Consider the following 18,993-nt stretch of genomic DNA (forward strand, 5'->3'; position numbering starts at 1 on the left):
TTGCTTGTCTCTTGAGGTTCTGGTAAATTTAGTGTTTTTGAAAAGCCGCCTCACAGAACGAGGCGACACGCACGCACGCACACACGCGCACACACACACACACACACACACACACACACACACACACACACACACACACACACACACACACACACACACACACACACACACACACACACACACACACACACACACACACACACACACACACACACACACACACACACACACACACACACACACACACACACACGGTCTCGTGGCAAGGTTTTGTGATGCTCCAACTTTCTTAAAGGTACACCAAAGACGATTCTAACCCCACAGTTCTGTGTATAAGATGTTTCTCTTGGGCCAATGGCGTGGTCTTTTGCGTCACGTGTCGTAAACAAAAACTGATACTTTTGTGTGCTTACAAACGAAAGTGCTATCCTGATTGGATTAGAAGTGGACATGAGAGAGAAGAGGTGACACCGCTATCGTTGCACCATATTCGCATTGCACTAAAAGCACCCATGGAGCAGGATAGACTGGAGTGCCAGTTCGAGTGCTCTTTCCCTCCGCTACCTTTCACTCGCCGACGCACCTTCCTGAACTCTTTCTCCTCTTCGTCCCCCCCCTCACATACACAAACTGGTAGACGCGTCACCTGTCGACACCTCTGCAGAGCGAAATGTAGCCGCGAACGGTAGGGGAGACTGGAACGTTCTACAGGCACCTCTGTCTATAGATTTACTGTATTTATTTATTCAAAATACCTTACAGGGCCCAGAAGGGCATTGAGTAAGGGGGGCAAAAACAATGGATAAAACAAGTAGTAAGAATAAATTAAAAACAACGCGTGATACAATGCAAAAATTAAACACAATTATAAATTTATTTATTCAAAATATGAGTACATACCTAGTGCTACTCGCGTGTTTCCTTGGGCAGCTTGCGCCTCTATTGTCTAAATGCGATCACTCGCTTGAAATACCCGCTGCAGTGGCTCAGTGGTTATGGCGCTCGGCTGCTGACCCGAAAGACGCGGGTTCGATCTCGGCCGCGGCGGTTGAATTTCGATGGAGGCGAAATTCTAGAGGCCTGTGTACTGTGCGATGTCAGTGCACGTTAAAGAACCCCAGGTGGTCGAAATTTCCGGAGCCCTTCACTACGGCGTCCCTCATAGCCAGAGTCGCTTTGGGACGTTAAACACCAACAAACCAAATAAACCAAACATGGCTCAAAAGCATCCGTGCACTGCCGAGAAGCCATTTGCATTGTTTAGCACTAGACCATTAATGAAAGACGATTCGTACACCAACTGTTTCCGTGCTTTGCGACGTTTTATTTCGTTTGACTGCACATGTTCAAAGCGATGTGTTTCTTGTCAATACGCACAATTTTATCATAAGTTTTCGCCACTTTTTAAAACAAAACTTGTGATTTCTGGCATTTGCAACAGATGGCGTCACCCATCCACAACATGGCAAGTATTTTGTTCGTTACTCATGCAGATAGGCATATTGGTGCAACCGACACATTACTAGCAAGCAGCATCACTCAATGCAACAGAAATCTGCCTAGAATAAAGCAAGTTCGGCAAACAGAACCAAGCGTATTGAGCCCGCACTCGCTCTAACCACAGCACCAAATCTGCGTCCGGCATGCAGGAGTTGCGGCTTTCCCTCACAATTTAGATGCTTGGGGGAGCAGTATGGCGGACATACGAGAAACTCTATAGGTACTATACAGTAACTGGCCACCATACAATAACTCTGCCTCTGGCTACGACGAGACGTCGTCCATCGATTTTCTTCAGTTATAGCAGATCGGAAAAGTGTATCCCGAGTCAGGCCGAGTCCATCTAACACGATGAACACCAACTGAAACTAGCCGATGATGGTCTTTGTGATGAGGTCACAGATGGATACATTTGAGAGTGTGGAAAATATACATGGCTACACTGAGCATTTTTGAAGCGAAAAAAAAAGCGCTAGACGATTCCTAGTAAAAATGAATTGCCCCGTTTTTTGTTATTAGTCTTGTCTTCGATCGATGGAGAAAGTGGAAGTAATAGCTGTGATAAATTACAGTTAAAGGACGAGCATTTTGCCCTGCCCCTCGATCCAAATTGGTGACGTAAGTGATGAAAATACACCGTCACCAACGACTAGCAGTAGATGTTGGTGTGCTTTGAGAGAATGAAACAGCTTAACTAAAGCGAAAGAGAAGGGAAAGGAAAGACACGTACAGCGCTTGTACACGTCTTTCTTTTCCCTAGCCCTTCGTGTTAGTTGCGCTGCTTCTTTCTTTCAAGGTGCATTACCAACTCGCCCACTATGCTATACCAAAGGCAGGCACTTAATTTCCCGGAATTTCTGGACACGTACAGCCTTTGTCAAAAGTTTGGAGCCCAGGGGGTTTGCTTCTGAAGCACACTGTCTGGTTCATAATGCATCTCCAGCGCTCCAAATTTGCTGAAGGTAAAACGATTTCTGGTCCTGCCACCTCCAATGGGTAGGACTGCCACGAATGTTACAGGAGTCCCACTGCGAGGCTAAGAAGCAAACCCCCTGGGCTCTAAACTTTTGACAAAGGCTGTACATTGGCCACAGTCTCGCCGTTTCGAAATGCTCCCTCCGTCGACCGTAATGCGCATGCGCGAGGAGCGAATGACGTCACTGCGCACAGATGACGCGCGCTCGCCGCTGCTGCTGACGCCAGCGCAGAGCCACGTGACGTCACGGCGCGCAGCTGGCGCGCCCCGCCGCGCGCGCTTGCGTAACAACCAATATATCCGCAGAAACGCCTTCAGGACGCTTGCAGATTTCAGCTATTTATTGTCGAAAACGCTCCCCAATGGTTTCCTATGGCAGTCTTAACTGCTGAGTGCGAACGTAGGACAAACTTTAAAAGGAACATTTTGCTACGCGTCGGAAAATGAGACCATTCCCATCGATTTGTTCACAGCAGTATTTTACAATATTCCGTGAGTTGACTGACAATAAATGCCAAATACTCGCTCCATTGGCTTTCTATAGAGTATTAAAAACGCGACGCGAGCACAGGACAAACTTTAAAAACAAGATTTTGGTAAGCATCACAAGATGAGAACATTACCGTCAATATGTTCATAAAGTATCTTACAATATACCTTAATTACCTCACAATTAAAAGTCATTTTTATGAAAGCTGAACTCGATGACATTAATGTCACAGCTAGCTTGTGAAAACGGCTGATGGCAGCAGTACCAGTATTTATCTTTTTGGTCTTTTTATAACTGATAAAAGCTTCCTATTCAGCGAATGTATAGCCTTTTATATCGCTATAACACGATAGTCAATTGATATAGGCCAGTAATAAATTCTCCTCAGTGCCTCTTGCGAGAGCTGTATCGCCCACCCTCTCTCTTTCGCTCGTCTCATTAGAATGCCGACCTCCTCTCTCTATTGCTTATACTGCATAGAACAGGCTGCTTTCCTTCACAAGATAAACCAGGGAACCTTTTTGACAAAGCAGCGCTTTCAGTGTAGTCATATGAATTTTCCTCACTGTCAATGCAAGCGCTAACGTCCGTACATGATGTCCAAGAAAATAGCGGCCTCCATCCGCGAGGCTCGGTTGGTACTTGTTCTGTTTGAAGTGCTCTGAATGATTCGGCTGCTTGTGATCGGCTGAGCTAATACATACCCCAGTAGTCGAGGTGGTATGTCGTTATCGATACTACGAAAATGGCATGTAGCATCAAAATCAGCATTTCATGAGAGCATCAACCGGGTTGCGACATCTGACCTTTGTAGCTTAGTTTTGTAGGCACATGAGATTGCTGCAGCTGGGTTTGAAGGCTTAATGTAATTTAAAACGATATATTTTACAACATTCAGACGTGGTCGAAGCTTGATTTAACGTACCAAAGGCTCTGAAGAAATATAGCGGCGCCGGTTCCTCTAATTGATCCTTTGTGTTATATTCGCTTACAACAGCACATAAACAATCATTTTGTAAGGTGGTAGCCAGGAGATATGGTTCGTATCTAGATCTCTTAGAAATATTAGCATACAAAAATATGGAGATATGACAGATACGTGTTTATACACGCAGTGTCAGAAACTTACACAATAGGCGAATCACAAAAGGTGAGAACAAAGGGAAGGCTTCGTGATTTTTTTGCCTTCTTAGGAGATAAAAAACAGCGCCCACAATAGCTATGCTGCGGCTCCCGCCATTCTTTTTCACACCAAATGCGGCTACTTTCAGGCGTGCCTGAGAAACAACTTTGTAAGCCAAGGAGATGGAAGGGGGGAATAAGTGCCACTTCGACGCCGTTTAAGCAAAAATAAGTGTATTGAAAAATAAAACAATTAAGAAACAAAATAAATTTCTTGAAGGTCGTGTACCCAGTCCGAAAACCATTCGTGCGGTATGTGCTTTCCAGTACATCCATAGTTGTTACTTCGCCCCGAGAGGAGTCGAAAAGCCATGTCGTTTTTCACAAAACGACAGCACTCAGAAGCAAAAGCGATTGAAGTGCCCCACGCAGCAAACACCAGCGAGCGGTACTAAATATTGTATATTATCCTATGTGAAACCCATCCGTAAACAATCCCAAGTGGGATTAACAGTATGTTCAAATAAATGTACGAATACCCAACTCTGGTTTGACTTCGGGGGAGTGGTTTCAACGAGACAAAAAAAACAAAGGCTCATTTCTTAACAATTAATAATTAAAAAAACATCTACTTGCACTGTTAGGAATGTCACTTATAGAATGGCACGATGATGACAGAAAAGCAGCTTTAACTAGGAAAAGTGCTACCTAAACAGCGTTGTCTCGATGCGCCTAAAACTAGGCTTCACGGTGACGCAGAGCTGAGCGTGGGATGACCGGCTTAACAGCGCCTAAGACCGTCCATTCAAACCGTTGACACGTTCGAAGCCGCAGAGACAGGCGCTGCGGTTAACGCCACAGCAACCAAAACATCGCCCTTGACCGCTCTCCAGATATATTCATTGACGTCACACACCTCTACGTCCCTAAACGCCGACCCAGTGTACAAACATTTGATCGAAGTCGCAACACACAAAAGCGCTTCGCCGAGCCGCTCCGAGCACCGGATAAACGCCTACGCGCAGCGCGCGCGCACACGTACCTGCGCTACTGCGAAAGGGCGACCCTATCGGACGGTGGCGAAGCGAAACCTCTTCGCGCGGTGTCGAGCCGTCGTCGTCGTCAGCGGTGTGCCGTCACGCGCGTTGTCGCCGGTCATCAGATGTCGGCGGAGCCCAAGACGACACCTCGCCGGGCGTCCGGAACCCCGCTCGTGGAGTCCGGACGCGACCACCGGCCGGTCACAGGCGAACCACCGCGGCGCGCCATCACAGGAGCAAAGATGGCGGCAATTACGAGACGCGAGGAGCGAAAGGGAGAGAGCGCGCACGTTTGTGGAAAGTGCGGAGAGAGGAGAGGCGACTCAGCCGAGAGAACGAGAAGCGAAGAGGAAAAGCGTATATGAGCAGAGTACGGAGAATCGAGAGAGCAAGTGGAAGTGCATTAGAGGAGAGCACGGTGGATCAAAAGAGAGAAAGAGAGAGAGAGCTGCGCCTTCGCCATTGGCTCGCACTCCGCTCGCACCCTTTCCGCGCAGCGCTGATGGCGCTATCGATTGGGTGAAAGAAAAAGAAAGATGGAGGGAAAGAAAGGCTTCATCTGGCGTGCGGGAGCAGACGACGGCGACAAGATGCAGACGATGTTCGCGCGCGCGCGCGCGCGTTTTCCTGTACTCATCTGCTTCGCTCGCTGTCTCCGCTATTGTTTGCCCCCATCGATTGCTTATAAAAGAGTCAGAAGCTACGGGCGGGTAAGAGCCAACCTTTATGACGTCCAACCACGGAAGGGCCGCAGGTTTGTTCCAGCCGCTGTTCCGTCGAGGCCCACGCCTAATGTGTAGGAGCAGGTGTGTTTCGAGGAGGCGTCAACTTGAGGGAGGGGGAAGAAAGGCGCGAAAAATGTCGCAACCAGCCGGGGCGACTGGAAAGAGTCGTTTTTGTCTTCTTTTATCAACTGCGATTTCTGCTTTTTTCGCGCCGTCGCGTGTTGACCGCGTTGGCGTAGGGCGTTCTATATGCATACGCGAGAAGTGTCCCAGACACTGCAATCACGCGATACTAATGTCCGGCGCCCAAAAATAACTTAAGTGCAGGACACGGGCGGCTTGTTGCGGGAGAAACCACGGGGCTAATTTGCATAGGCGAGGACAGATAAGAAAGAAACGAATGAAACAAAAGAGAACATACGGGTAGGGTGCCCCTGGAGGCTATTCAAATAAGCACGCGATATCAATGGCGCAATATTGATCGCTGAGGCGGCGGGGACTATATATTCCCGACACGAGCTTAGATTCATTGATTATGCATGACCAGTTGCTCGTACGTGGGCGAGACTACCCTGTGGGGAGGCTATTTTGTAGGATTCCGGTCATATTCGTGCGACGAAGGAAAGGTCACGTTGTAGTCTTCTTGGCGCTTAACGGTTTGGCTGTGGCTTCTTTTTGTCGTCGGTTATGGCCAACACGTGCATTTCGCCAACATGAATACGACCAGAAGAAAAAGGGTCATAGTGCAATGCACCACCGCGGTCAGTAGTTGGTTTAACTAGTAACTCTTGCTTGGCGAAATGTATACTGAAATATAAATTTAAGCTTATGAATAACTGTGTGGTTAAACGCATCTATCGAAGTGTCCAACCAAACAAAATTGGAACCGCACGAAACCCATATTTTTTTTTTGGCCATCTTGGAACTGAAAGCAAGAAACAGCTTGAAGAAACACGGACACACGAAGAAACGACAAACACACGACACACACACGACCGTTTCTTCGTGTGTCCGTGTTTCTACGCGCTGTTTCTTCCTCTTATTAGGGGTGTGCGAATATCAAATTTCTCGAATACGAATCGAATACGAATACTTGGTTCCGAATAGCGAATCGAATAATCAACGACAGATGTATTTAACCACTACAAAGCATTTATTTGAGCACCCAAGAACATCACAGTTTGACTATCAATGATTAAATGAACACAAAAGCTGTGTGTGGCTGCACAAAAAGTGTCAAAGTCTCGAACAATATTCTTAGAAGAGAGGAAATATCATAGAAGACGGCTAGTACACAGCATTGATTAAGGCTAGCTTGCCATAAGCACAAAAGCGCGTTGATGGGATGAACATAAAAGGATGTCGTGAAGGAAAACCGGCTGCTCCACATGGTCAGGCAGAAGTAGTTCCCTTCTAGCTGAAACGACTCCTCCAGCCACAGAAAATGCGCTCTCACTTGGCACCGAACTGGCACGTATTGCTATGCACTTCGTGCATAGCTTGGACTATACTAGCTTCGCATCTATAGCCACAAAGAGGCTCACCAGCGCAGTCCAATACGGCATGACCCAACGTTACGCATTGCTCTGGGCGCCGCCGTGTTGTTATGTCTCTGTCGATAGGACTTGCGGACCGAAATGAACGCCGGTGCTCACAATACAATATTCGGCTAGATACAAATATTCGCGTCGGGTCAAATATTCGAAACAACACGAATACTTGGATTTCGAATCGAATACGAATACTAAAAATACAATATTCGAATTATATTCGAAAATTTAGAATATTCGCACACCCCATTCTTAAATGCGTTACCAACTAGCCCGGAACCTTGCACTTTGGAACTGAATCCGAACCAAAAAAAATTAGAGGAACCGTTCCGAACTGGTTCGGCATGCGGTTTAGCCCCACTTACGGTGAAGCACGAGATCATTTACGTTTCAGACAAAATAACGGGCCATTGCGCACAAATGTTGCCACCGGGAGCTGTGGCAGGAGACATGCAGTGTAAAAAATGTCACGGGATCCACAATACAACGAAAACGACAGTACAAAAACATTTAAAAAACAGACTTTCCTCTACCAGAGTGCCTGTTCAGAAATTAGAAAAGTCTTTAAACCAGAGTGAGTGAAAACTTTTAGTTTGTTAGTGTGTCAAGTTCACCCACTTACAGAAAGTTTTATTGAAATCACAAATCTGCTCGAATTGTTAACGCACCGACTAAGTAAAGCTTTTCAATCGCTCCGTCTGATAACACCCGCATGTAACCCTTGGGTATAACGATCCAACCACGTTGTGTATAGACATTTACTGAAAAAAAAATCCCCTATGATTTCGTCGGGGTCAATGACTGTATAGTTTTTTGAATATGTATATCCTACCGAGTAATACATTTCTCTAGCCTTGTCAGCTCACTTACCTTCGAAGAAGCTACTTGGTGAAGGTTGCATGCACCAATTGAAGCAGTTTTTTTTTTTTAGAATACGGATATGTGCTGTAGGCGAAGATAATGGGCACGGGAATTTGTAAGGGTGGGCTCGACGCAGAAGTAGAGGAAGTAACAACAAAAATGCACATACAAGCCATTTCTCTTTCTGTGTCACTTGTCACTAGATAAGAATCGCAGACCGACCACTATTTCATTCCGCGGCCGTCCAGTGGATTTACGAAGTCCACCGTTTTTTTCTGTCTTTTTTTGTTTTTGCAGCGACAGCTGTTAAAGGGACCTCGATATGATTTTGATGGGCATATTCTAGTGTAACAGATCGGTAGAGATGGTCTTTGCGGGTGTTCGAGTGAAATTTGAAAGCTGTGCGTGGACCCTACAATTTACAAATAATTAAACAAATCGCTGCTCGCATCAGCTCGCACCGATTAGGGCGACGCCCCTCACCGCGCGTCCCCTACCGCGATGATGTCAGTGTACAGATGCGCCAGCCTTCAAGCTCGGCCCGTCTGCCCACTGACGTCATCGGGCAAGGAACGCACGGTGAGGTGCGTCGCCCTAATCGATTGCGAGCCGATGCGAGCAGCGACTTCAAAAAAAAAAATATTTCTAAATTATAGGATCCACGCAGAGCTTTAAAATTTGACTCGAATACCCGCAAAGACCATCTCTACCGATCTCCTGCACCAGAATATGCCCATCGAAATCATTTCAGGGTCCTTTTAAAGGACTATAGAAACGAAATTTTTGCTTGCGTGCTTTATTACTTCAAATACTTCGTTAGACATTAGAATACAGGATCAGCGTGTGATATTCACCTTCGTGCACTAAATAATTTATAATTTAAATTCTTCTTGTCGCCCCCGCCGTGGTGGCTCAGTGGTTACGGCGCTCGGCTGCTGACCCGAAAGACACGGGTTCGATCCCGGCCGCGGCGACTGAATTTCGATGGAAATGAAATTCTAGAGGTCCGTCTACTGTGCGTTGTCAGTGCAGGTCAACAAACCCCAGGTGGTCGACATTTCCGGAGCTCTCCACTACGGCGTCCCTCATAGCCTGAGTCGCTTTGGGACGTTAAACCCCAATAAAGCAAACGAACCTTCTTGTCACCGTTTCTGTTTCATCAACCGAATGATGGCTTTGACGTAGTTCGCACATAGGTCATCACGTGAGACACGAACAAAACGGCAATATAACTGCGGATACGTCGTTTGTTGTCATTCCAGCTCTTTAAGCAGGAGGGTGTAAGTGCAATAGTGAATTAAAACTGAAGAATTAAATTACAATAAAAGAATTAATGCTGAAGAGACCACAGAGACAGCGCCCATAGTGTGTGACCAGTGACGCGTCAGCAGGGTGTGCATTGCGTTTATTTTACGTTCTTGAAAATACGGTCCTGAGTGTGCATCTCTTATAGAAACCGTTATATATTGATATCTAATATTCAATGAGGCGACGCAGGCTGCCCCGATCCAATCCAAACTACCGCGACTTCTTAACAAACTAACAAAAAACGATATTGATCTCCAAAATACTAAACGCCACAAACTGTTCAAGTATTTTTACACTACACATAACCTTTTTTATGTCATTTGTTTACCTAATTCTTCTTTCTTTCACCATCATTGTAAGTTTTCTTTCCAGCCAGCACAATGCTGTTGATTTTATGCTGACCACTCTAACCTGATAAGAGCTTTGCTATATGTATTTTTTTTCCTTTGTTATCTGTATTTTCTGTATTTTCTTTTTTTTTGCGCGTGCCTGAAAAAAAACAAACCACTGCATTGCTGTCAAAGTGGGGGCCCGTGGCATTGTCAAGCTGTCAAACGGCAGCTTTTACTACGGGTCCCCGCCATCATCTGTACCATGGTGGCAAAATAAAATTTGAATTTGAATATGTCGACTTGAATGTGAAATACGTCGAATTGAAGGTCGACTTGAAGGTGAAATAAAAGCACGACTCGGCCGATACTGCAGCGGCTGCCTACTGGTCTGAACATCCGCCTTGCATGCAGAAGGTTCGGGGTTCGATCCCCAGTGCCACGGGGTACCCACCGGTGATACAGCAGGTACAAGCTTTCCCCTGGTCTGGTGCTCTGCTTCTTTAGGGTGAAATGATTGGGAAATGGGTGTTTGAGCCCACTTTCAGTAGAAGAAAATGCCTTGGGCAACGGCGCTCTTTGGCCACAGACGCCCTTGCGCCATAAAGATCCATAGTAATCATCATCATCACCAAGACGTGGCCCGACAAAGAGGCTTTCGGAGTGAATGAGTCGCCGGAGCGATCTCTGGTTTTTCGAGCGTTGACCTATTGATGTGCGTCTTTCAGGACAAGAAGTGGAATTGTCGGTGGGCGACACAGATGAAAGAGTTTGTTTAGATTGAGAATTGCGATTGAGCTGTGGCCGTTAAAATTATAATGCTTTCTTGTTTTGTTCTTGAGCACATTATCAAAAACTAGCGTTACACTTTGTCACAAGCACAGGTCAATGTTGTGAAGTTGGACATGATCGCGTTGCTAATAAAGCTGTGGCAAACCCATGCCGAGCAATGATGTACGGATATAATGCTTTCAACTGTCTCAGTACACGATGTTGTTACTACAATATAGACGCAACGCGCATGCTTACCTTGGTTACGGGAGATAAATTGGGCTCACGGAATCCAGTGACCAGCCCCAAGTTTTGAGATTGAGCGGTTTTTAACGGAATATATCTTTGCACCAGCGGAATCTTGCTGCGTGTATAGGAGTGTTATTATGAATTTTAACTTTTTAAACCTATCCAGAATATTCGTAGTAGAGAACACCTTACTGTAATAAATTTCTTCCGATTTTCTTTTGTCCAATGACCGATCTCAGCGTCTTTCGTGCATCGAGCCATTCGTTGAACCTCAGTATCTCAGTTCGTAATCTCTGGAACTAGGGTCCTTGAAGTCAGCGCCATGTTTGTCTCTTCCTCTTTCTGGTCCTGTTGTCTAGCGCTGTTTGAATTTTCCTGTCACCATGGAACACCAAATCGCCCAATCTAATGTCGTCCTTCTAGAAGTGTTTCGCGGCGCACAATGTATCCTCTAGTTATTGTCTTTTTACTTACTCCCATTACCGTTGATTTTTATTGCGTTCGCTATGTAGGACGAATTTTTACCTTGCTGACTCCTTTCTGCGTCTTGACCCTTTGGCTCAGTCGTTTTGCTCAGTCGTTTTGTTTGCGTGAGCGTAAGAATATTCCGAACAATATGAAGTGTGAGCCAATACAAGGAAAGGCACAGAGGTGAAGAGGACGTTAAGTGGACATTGGGCACTTTTCTTCGAACCTTCATAGTATTTAACCACGACCCAACAAGCCCAGCGAAGAGTTTTGCCTGACGTGAACATCCGTTACTGTGTGTCGGGAATGGCTAAATTGTCGTCATGAGGGGCATTGAGAAGGAAGGGAAGATTGTTGCAAATTTTGTAAACACATAGAAAATGTTAATGACCAAGTTTATCTTGACAACAACAGCGCCGTCAGAACAAGGACAAGAAAGATTGACACAAAATCCAGGCGTTGTCAAGATGTGAAACCAACAAGCCAGCTACTGTATAGTAAGCCAAGTTTATAGCTGGCAGTCAAATTCCATGCTGCTCAAGACGCAATGTAAAGCCCTGCTGGGTGTATGCCTATATTTTTATGCGTGGCATATTGCAATCACTCAGTTCAGCCCTTGGGCGCGGCCGGGCAGCCACCAAACCACGTGACGTCATGTCACGTGGTTTGGTGACGTCACGTCGTGTGGTGACGTGACGTCGCCGAACCACGTGAAAAAAAAGAAAAGAAAAAAAAGAAAAAAAAAGACGGCTGAGCATGGTGGCGGTTGCCACCGCCCCGTTTCAAAGGGGGCGCTCCTATCTATCCATCCATCCATCCATCCATCCATCCATCGATACGTCACGGAGGAAAAGCTGCTGAGAAAATCGAGTGCCGCCAAGCAATACCTCGCGCAAAAAGACCGCGCAATATGCAACGCATTCTTGGCTTAACCAAGCTAAGCCTGGGCATCTTTTTTTAGAGTCCAGATAAGAGCCCGATGTTGCGTCTGCTGTCCGTTGTAAGTCGCGTCATGGCAGGGGCCAGTTTATAGTTGGTACAGAGCAGGAGTATACATGAAGCACACGGTCGAGCGATTCGAAGAGTTGGCGCAAAAACGATCTGCGGAGCCCATGCGTTTGATGAGGGGCACGTACTACCGTATCAGTGACAATCGTAGTCTAATCTTGGCATGATAATGAGTACCGGTTCCTGTCCAGCCAAACAAGACATCGCCTTTGAGCAGTAATTGTGTGGAAATTCCTCAATTCAGCATGAAGCTCTGGAACCTTCACATTACCACGGTTCGCCAGTTTTCCTTTGTAAAGGAACTCAAAGGTATCGACTCGGTATTATGAATTACAAATGTGCTTTTATACAGCTACGTAGCGGTGAAGCCCATATTTGTATTCAAACCTTACAAAAAAAGATTTAGACAATCTATAGAGTGTGTATAGACCTCTGTCTATAAAGTCTATAGACTGTCTATAGACATATCCTAGAGAACAGTTTATAGGCAATACAAATGGTATAAACGGGCTATAGACAATCTATAGATTTATCGCCATACACTTTTAGTGGACTTTCGTCTATAGACTATGAATAGACAAAACGCAATATCTATAGGAAGTCAATAGAGTCAATAAGAAGTCTATAGTGTGTCTACAGACAATTTCTATAAGGAAAGTTTCTGCATAAGCTTGTGGCTCACTCTCAGGATTACTTTCGCGTGCAAACGCAGGAACCTCCAGCTCAGGGTTTTGGGAAAAAAAAATGACTTCACTCATGTGCGCCATCTATCGGAGAAAATACGAACTGATTACCAGTCCAGAGAGTGATGTTTCTCTGCACAAATCGTTCGCGTGTGGCACAAGGGGGGACACCCACCTCTGCTGCATACGGAGCAGGGCGTCCAGCGTGTCCTGCAGCTGTCGCACCTGCACCTCGAGCTGGGCCACGTCCTGCCGCAGGCTCTCGGAGCGCGAAGACACCGACAGCGAAGCCAGCCGGTCCACCACCACCTGCTCGCCCAGGGTGGGCTGCTGCAGCTGGGAGTCCTGCGAGCCACCAATGAGGGTTAGGGCACCGCACTGTGTACACGCGGATACCAAAACACCTGCTCGCCGGACTGTTGAGAGCAGGTGCAGAAAGTTCCACTATGCTTGTCATGTCACCATTTCAACTATTTCACCAGTCAACCATTTAGCAAGGAACAGTGACACAACGGTGACAGAAAGAGATCACAATGGGTAATGGAACAAAAGCGAGCTAAAGACTTCTTTATCACAATCAAGAAGAAGGAATGGGCATGGGCAGGGCATGTAATGCGGAGATCACATATCCGCAGGTCGCTCAGTAGTCCCGGAAGGATTTTCAGGCAAGCCGATGCAGCAGTGGATGACAGAGAGTCAGATGGCCGGGTGAGATTGCTCTCTAAACAACAATACCTATAGGGGAATGAAAAGGGAGTAAGAAGAACTGCAGCGCACTCCCTTTTTGCTTGTTTGTGTTTAGAGTGTTGGAAGTTCGCTGGGATGAGGTGGCCAAGGAGGCGCAGGAGAGGGCTAAATGCGGGGTCAGGGTGAGAGGTCTCTCTCCTAAAGAGACGTAGTTAAGCTGATAATGGCATTGGTGAATAGTTTTTGTTCCGCGATATCTGTGCCACTGCGTAACCTTAGAAATGCAGCACTGACATATTCCTTTCGAACACCGATGCGAAAGTAAGCGTATATTTGGGTCTGTAAACTGCGTGCTGATGAGAGTGGCTTCTGTTGCTCTCACAAAAAGTGCTTCAATACGAGATAAAAACACGCTGTTTCCCCACGAAACGATCCCGAGCTATTAAGTGGAACACTAGCGTCCTAAGTACAACCCGCACATGGCTTTCACAGCGTTAGCTGTTAAGGCGAAGGTTCCTGGACCAAGCATGTTCGTTGTCGTCGTCGTCAAAAAATTATGGGACGATCTGACACCTGATGCGACAATTCTGCGAAACCAGTTGGATTTATCCTCGATGGCCACTTTGCAGCGTTTGCTCTGCTGGATACTTCTACTGTAAGCATAGGCTTTACACATGTGACAAACTTTACCTGGAGAGTGAGGGTGGGCAGAGGTGGCTGAAGGCAGCGGTGGGAGGGCAGGCGGGCAGCCCTCTATCTAAGAGAATCAGGAGGTATCTGGGGGGAGATGCTCCTGGATTGCAGCTGGCTTTTCTGCTGTTTATTAAATTGATTTTATCGCCATGTTCCGTTCGGCTTCCGCGTGAGCTTCTAGCCGGTGGTGGCCTTGCAGAGGGCAGGCTCATGTGGACAGGGGGTGGATGGCGCTACTTTGGGGTGAAGGTGTTGTATTGAGCGTGGCGGTGGGTGGTCAGCCCTCTAGCTGACCGGGGGGGGGGGGGGGGGGGAGGGTTAGGGTTAGGAACACGATTCGGGTTAGGACTTCCGGTTCGAACTCTGTTGCCCAACTTTCCAATCGGCGTAGGGTGGAGACCAGGGGGCAATATTTTCGTCCTGTGTCTTCCTACTCTGTTGTACTCATACGCTGGCAGACACCATGTGGACGGGACGATGACATCGACGACGACAACGTTAAACTGTGGGAACTGAGCTGATACAACTTGAGCTATCAAATAATTTTTGGTATTGTGGTTTTGAGATTAACAACGCTGGTGTGGGGAACGTATGCTTCACATTAGAATGCGGACCAAAGCCGACCAGTAGTCCCCCTGGATACTGTGACAGGATGCACGTTAACACGGAGCGGTCTGCTCACCCCTGACGACACGGACTCGTCGTCGGCCCTGGGCGGAACGAACGGGTGCCGAGGAGGCGTGGCAGGCAGCACCACACCGGCCGGGTTGCGCGGGTCCGAGGTGCTGCACAGGGTACGCACGAAGCCCGCCAGGTCACTGCGGGCGCTGACAGCACGGCACGAGGCGCCAACGGCCTCGTAGTGCTCCGCCTGCTCCCGGGCCTGCAAATCAATCAATCAATCAATCAATCAATCAATCAATCAATCAATCAATCAATCAATCAATCAATCAATCAATCAATCAATCAATCAATCAATCAATCAATCAATCAATCAATCAATCAATCAATCAATCAATCAATCAATCAATCAATCAATCAATCAATAAATCAATCAATCAATCAATCAATCAATCAATCAATCAATCAATCAATCAATCAATCAATCAATCAATCAATCAATCAATCAATCAATCGAAGTCAGTGGTTAGACGAGTGGGTTGATCAACACATCAAGCAGTGAATAAATGACCGATCAAACAAAGAAGTAAATTAATTCTTGTCCAACATTGCTGGACAAAAATTTTGAGTGTTGGAAAACTGTAATGCACTGATATGGAAGTATTGAAGATGATGGTCCATTCTTCCGATATTTAGCAAAATCTTTCGTTTGTAGCGTTTCCATCTCCCGCATTGAGCAGTTAAGACTTGCACAGAAGGCTAATGGAAAGCTTTGCAAAATAGCAAAAACGTTAATAGCAAAAAAATGCAAGCCTGCCCCCGAAACCCTTATAAAAAGGGTCTATAGCACAGTCTATAGACTTCTTATTGACTCTATTGACTTCGTATAGATATTGCTTTTTGCCTATTCGTATTCTGTAGACTGTCTGGGGCACGACAACGCGCCAAGGATGACGCACTTACGATGGTTAATGTTACAGGTTAGTTACCTGAACAATGCGACTTGCGTTAAAAGTAGCAATTACTCTCTTTTTGCGGTGTCGTGCCCCCCAGCGTTGAACGATTTGTTTAAGCGAGTGTTAGCATCTTTGTCAGGTATTTGTCTCACACTGTTTGACATTTTGCTCATGCTCTCGGGTGATGTAGAGTCAAACCCTGGCCCGATGTCAAAAGCTGAGGCTATAGCATTTGTCGAGGCTCTGGATGCTATCCGTAAGCTAGAAGAAGGACATGCTTCATTACTGGAGGAAATTAAAAACGCAAAGGAAAAGCAGGTAGCAACCGAAAATGAAGTTCGACTGCTGACTGCTAAAGTGGCGGCATTGGAAGCATCCATAGCCTCGAGTGGCGCAGCAGAAGACAGGGCAAATGCTGATGCTGAAGCTGTGCTTGGTGTCTCGGAACGTCTGACAGCCATTACGTCAAGATGTGACGACACTGAAAATAGGATGCGACGCTCCAATCTACTCTTCTTTGGGGTGGATGATGACGAACAGGAAGACTGGGCAATGTCTGAAAATAAAGTAATTAATCTCTCCTGGGATAAACTGGATATCGCTACAACTGGCCAACAATTTGAACGAGTCCACAGACTGGGCAAATATGATTCTGAAAAGCAGCGGCCTATTATAGCTAAGCTCACGTATTTTAAGGACAAGGAACGCATCCTATCTTTTGGGTATAAACTGAAAGGGACAAATTTTGCCATTCGTGAAGATTTTTTCAGTTACAACACGAAAAGCCAGGGCAAAGCTGATTCAGTTCGCAGAAACGCACAAAATGAAATTCAAGCTACGTATGGATTCACAAACATATGTCTACGATGTCGCTACTGATTCAGTCATCCGGTCTGATCGGTAGCCACTACCCATCTCGAGTGCTCGCAACTATCAAAAACCTAAACCAGCCGTCGTCTCTTCACCTTTATCAATTTCATTTGCTAATATCAGAAGTATCCTATCAAAGCGCGCTCTTGTCACATCTTTTCTGAAGGACAGTGATCCTGACGTTATTGTATTCACTGAAACGTGGCTGCACCCCGATATCGGTGATGATGAAGTTATTTCAGCCTCCAGTCCATTCAACATATACAGGCGTGATCGCCGCATAGGCGAGGGGGCGGAGTCCTATTAGGTATAAGGAAATCAGTTGCTTCCGTTGTTATTGATACCGATTCGGATCTCGACATAATCCGGGCAGCAAGCATGATTTCAACTAGAAAACTTCTAATAGGTAACTGCTACTGAGCCCCAGATTCCGACCATTCTTTTTTAAATAAACGTCATGACAGCATGGCTAAGGCGTTCGAACTCTTTCCAGCCGATATCTCTTATCTATTTGGGGATTTCAACTTTCCGCAGATTGACTGGACAAAGCTCTCATCCCCTTGTAATGCCTCATTAAGATTCATAAACATGACTTTAGATTTTAACCTATTTCAAGTAGTTACCAAGCCCACCCGTGGCTCCAATATACTAGATCTCATCTTTACAACAGCCCCTGAAACAATCGTTAACATCTCATACTTGGATGGATTTAGTGACTATGATTTGCTTCAAGTGACTATTAACATTCCGCTTCCCTTTACTGGAGTCACATGAAAGCAAATTCGCGATTACAACAGAGCTGATTATGCCCTTATTAACACCGAACTCGAAGAGTTTGCCGACAAAATACTACTGCCTTTCTTTCAAGATAGGTCAATCAATGATAACTGGATTCTCTTCCGAGAAAAGCTGTCAGAATTAGTAGCCAAATATGTCCCGCTCATCACTATAACTAATGATAAATCCAACCCTTGGTTCACGAAAGTCCATCACGGAATGAGAAATAAGAAAAAACGGCTGTACAAAAATGCAAAGCGCGTGAGTTCTCCAAGTGCTTGGAATAAATACAAAAACTATCTAAACACTTGCTGCTCTGCTATTTGCGACGCTAAAGATAAATATTATTCACAAGACCTTCCAGCACTGCTCAAGAACAATCCCAGCAAGTTCTGGAAGGTAATAGGTCGGCGTAACGTTAGTAATGATATTTCAATACATGACAACAACAACATTCCCTACTCTGATGCTGACAGCGCAACAGCATTTAACTCATTTTTCACATCTGTATTCACTAGAGAAGACAGTTCCTACATTCCTTGCGTGCCCGATTTTGATTACCCATACATGGCTGCGACTGATATTACTCTCGAAGGCAGAACCCGATTGATCACTAACCTGAAAGTGTCTTCTTCATGTGGCGTCGATGAAATTGATTCCAAAATATTAAAGAACACCCTATCCGCGTCTAGTAACATCTTACTTCATATCTTTCGGCAGTCATTATTAACAGGCAAGCTTCCGAATGGCTGGAAAATAGGAAAAGTGGTACCAGTTTACAAAAGTGGCAATAAACATGCACGTGAAAATTATCGCCCGATTTCTCTAACATGTATCTGCTGCAAGATGCTCGAGCACATTATTGCGTCTCATATTTACGGTCACTTGGAATCTGTTCATTTCTTTTTCCCCAATCAGCATGGCTTTAGGAAAGGCTTTTCATGTGAATCACAGTTATTCGAATTCACTACTGACCTTCATTCGAACAACAACTTACAATCTGATTGTGCATTCCTCGATTTCGCAAAAGCATTTGATCGTGTAGCCCACTGTCGCTTAATATCTAAGCTTTCGGCGCTCAAACTAGATGCTCTAACTTTGTAATGGCTCCGTAATTTTCTTTCGAATCGGCAACAGTTCACAGTCATTAATAATCATTTATCTCCTCTTGCCGATGTTAGGTCAGGTGTGCCACAAGGGAGCGTCCTTGGTCCCTTACTCTTCTTAATTTACATAAATGACCTGCCGTGCAACATTTCATCCCGCATACGAATATTTGGTGACGATTGTATTGTATACCGATCCATAA

General features: G+C 45.8%; 1 protein-coding gene across 7 annotated transcripts in view; it reads right to left on the bottom strand.

Annotated features, from left to right (window-relative positions):
• Stacl (SH3 and cysteine-rich domain-containing protein) overlaps positions 1-18,993 on the bottom strand; it is a 413,237-nt gene that overhangs the window by 41,221 nt on the left and 353,023 nt on the right. For all 7 annotated transcript variants that reach the window (XM_089552214.1, XM_089552244.1, XM_089552232.1 and 4 more), the window contains 2 exons: positions 15,143-15,343; positions 13,256-13,425 (listed from right to left, as the gene is read on the bottom strand). In XM_089552214.1, coding sequence (XP_089408340.1) covers positions 13,256-13,425; positions 15,143-15,343 — 371 coding nt within the window. The remainder of the gene's footprint in view (positions 1-13,255; positions 13,426-15,142; positions 15,344-18,993) is intronic.

This window comes from Amblyomma mixtum, chromosome 1 (genome assembly GCF_055824585.1).
Source record: "Amblyomma mixtum isolate Tamu chromosome 1, ASM5582458v1, whole genome shotgun sequence".
NCBI lineage: Eukaryota > Metazoa > Arthropoda > Arachnida > Ixodida > Ixodidae > Amblyomma > Amblyomma mixtum.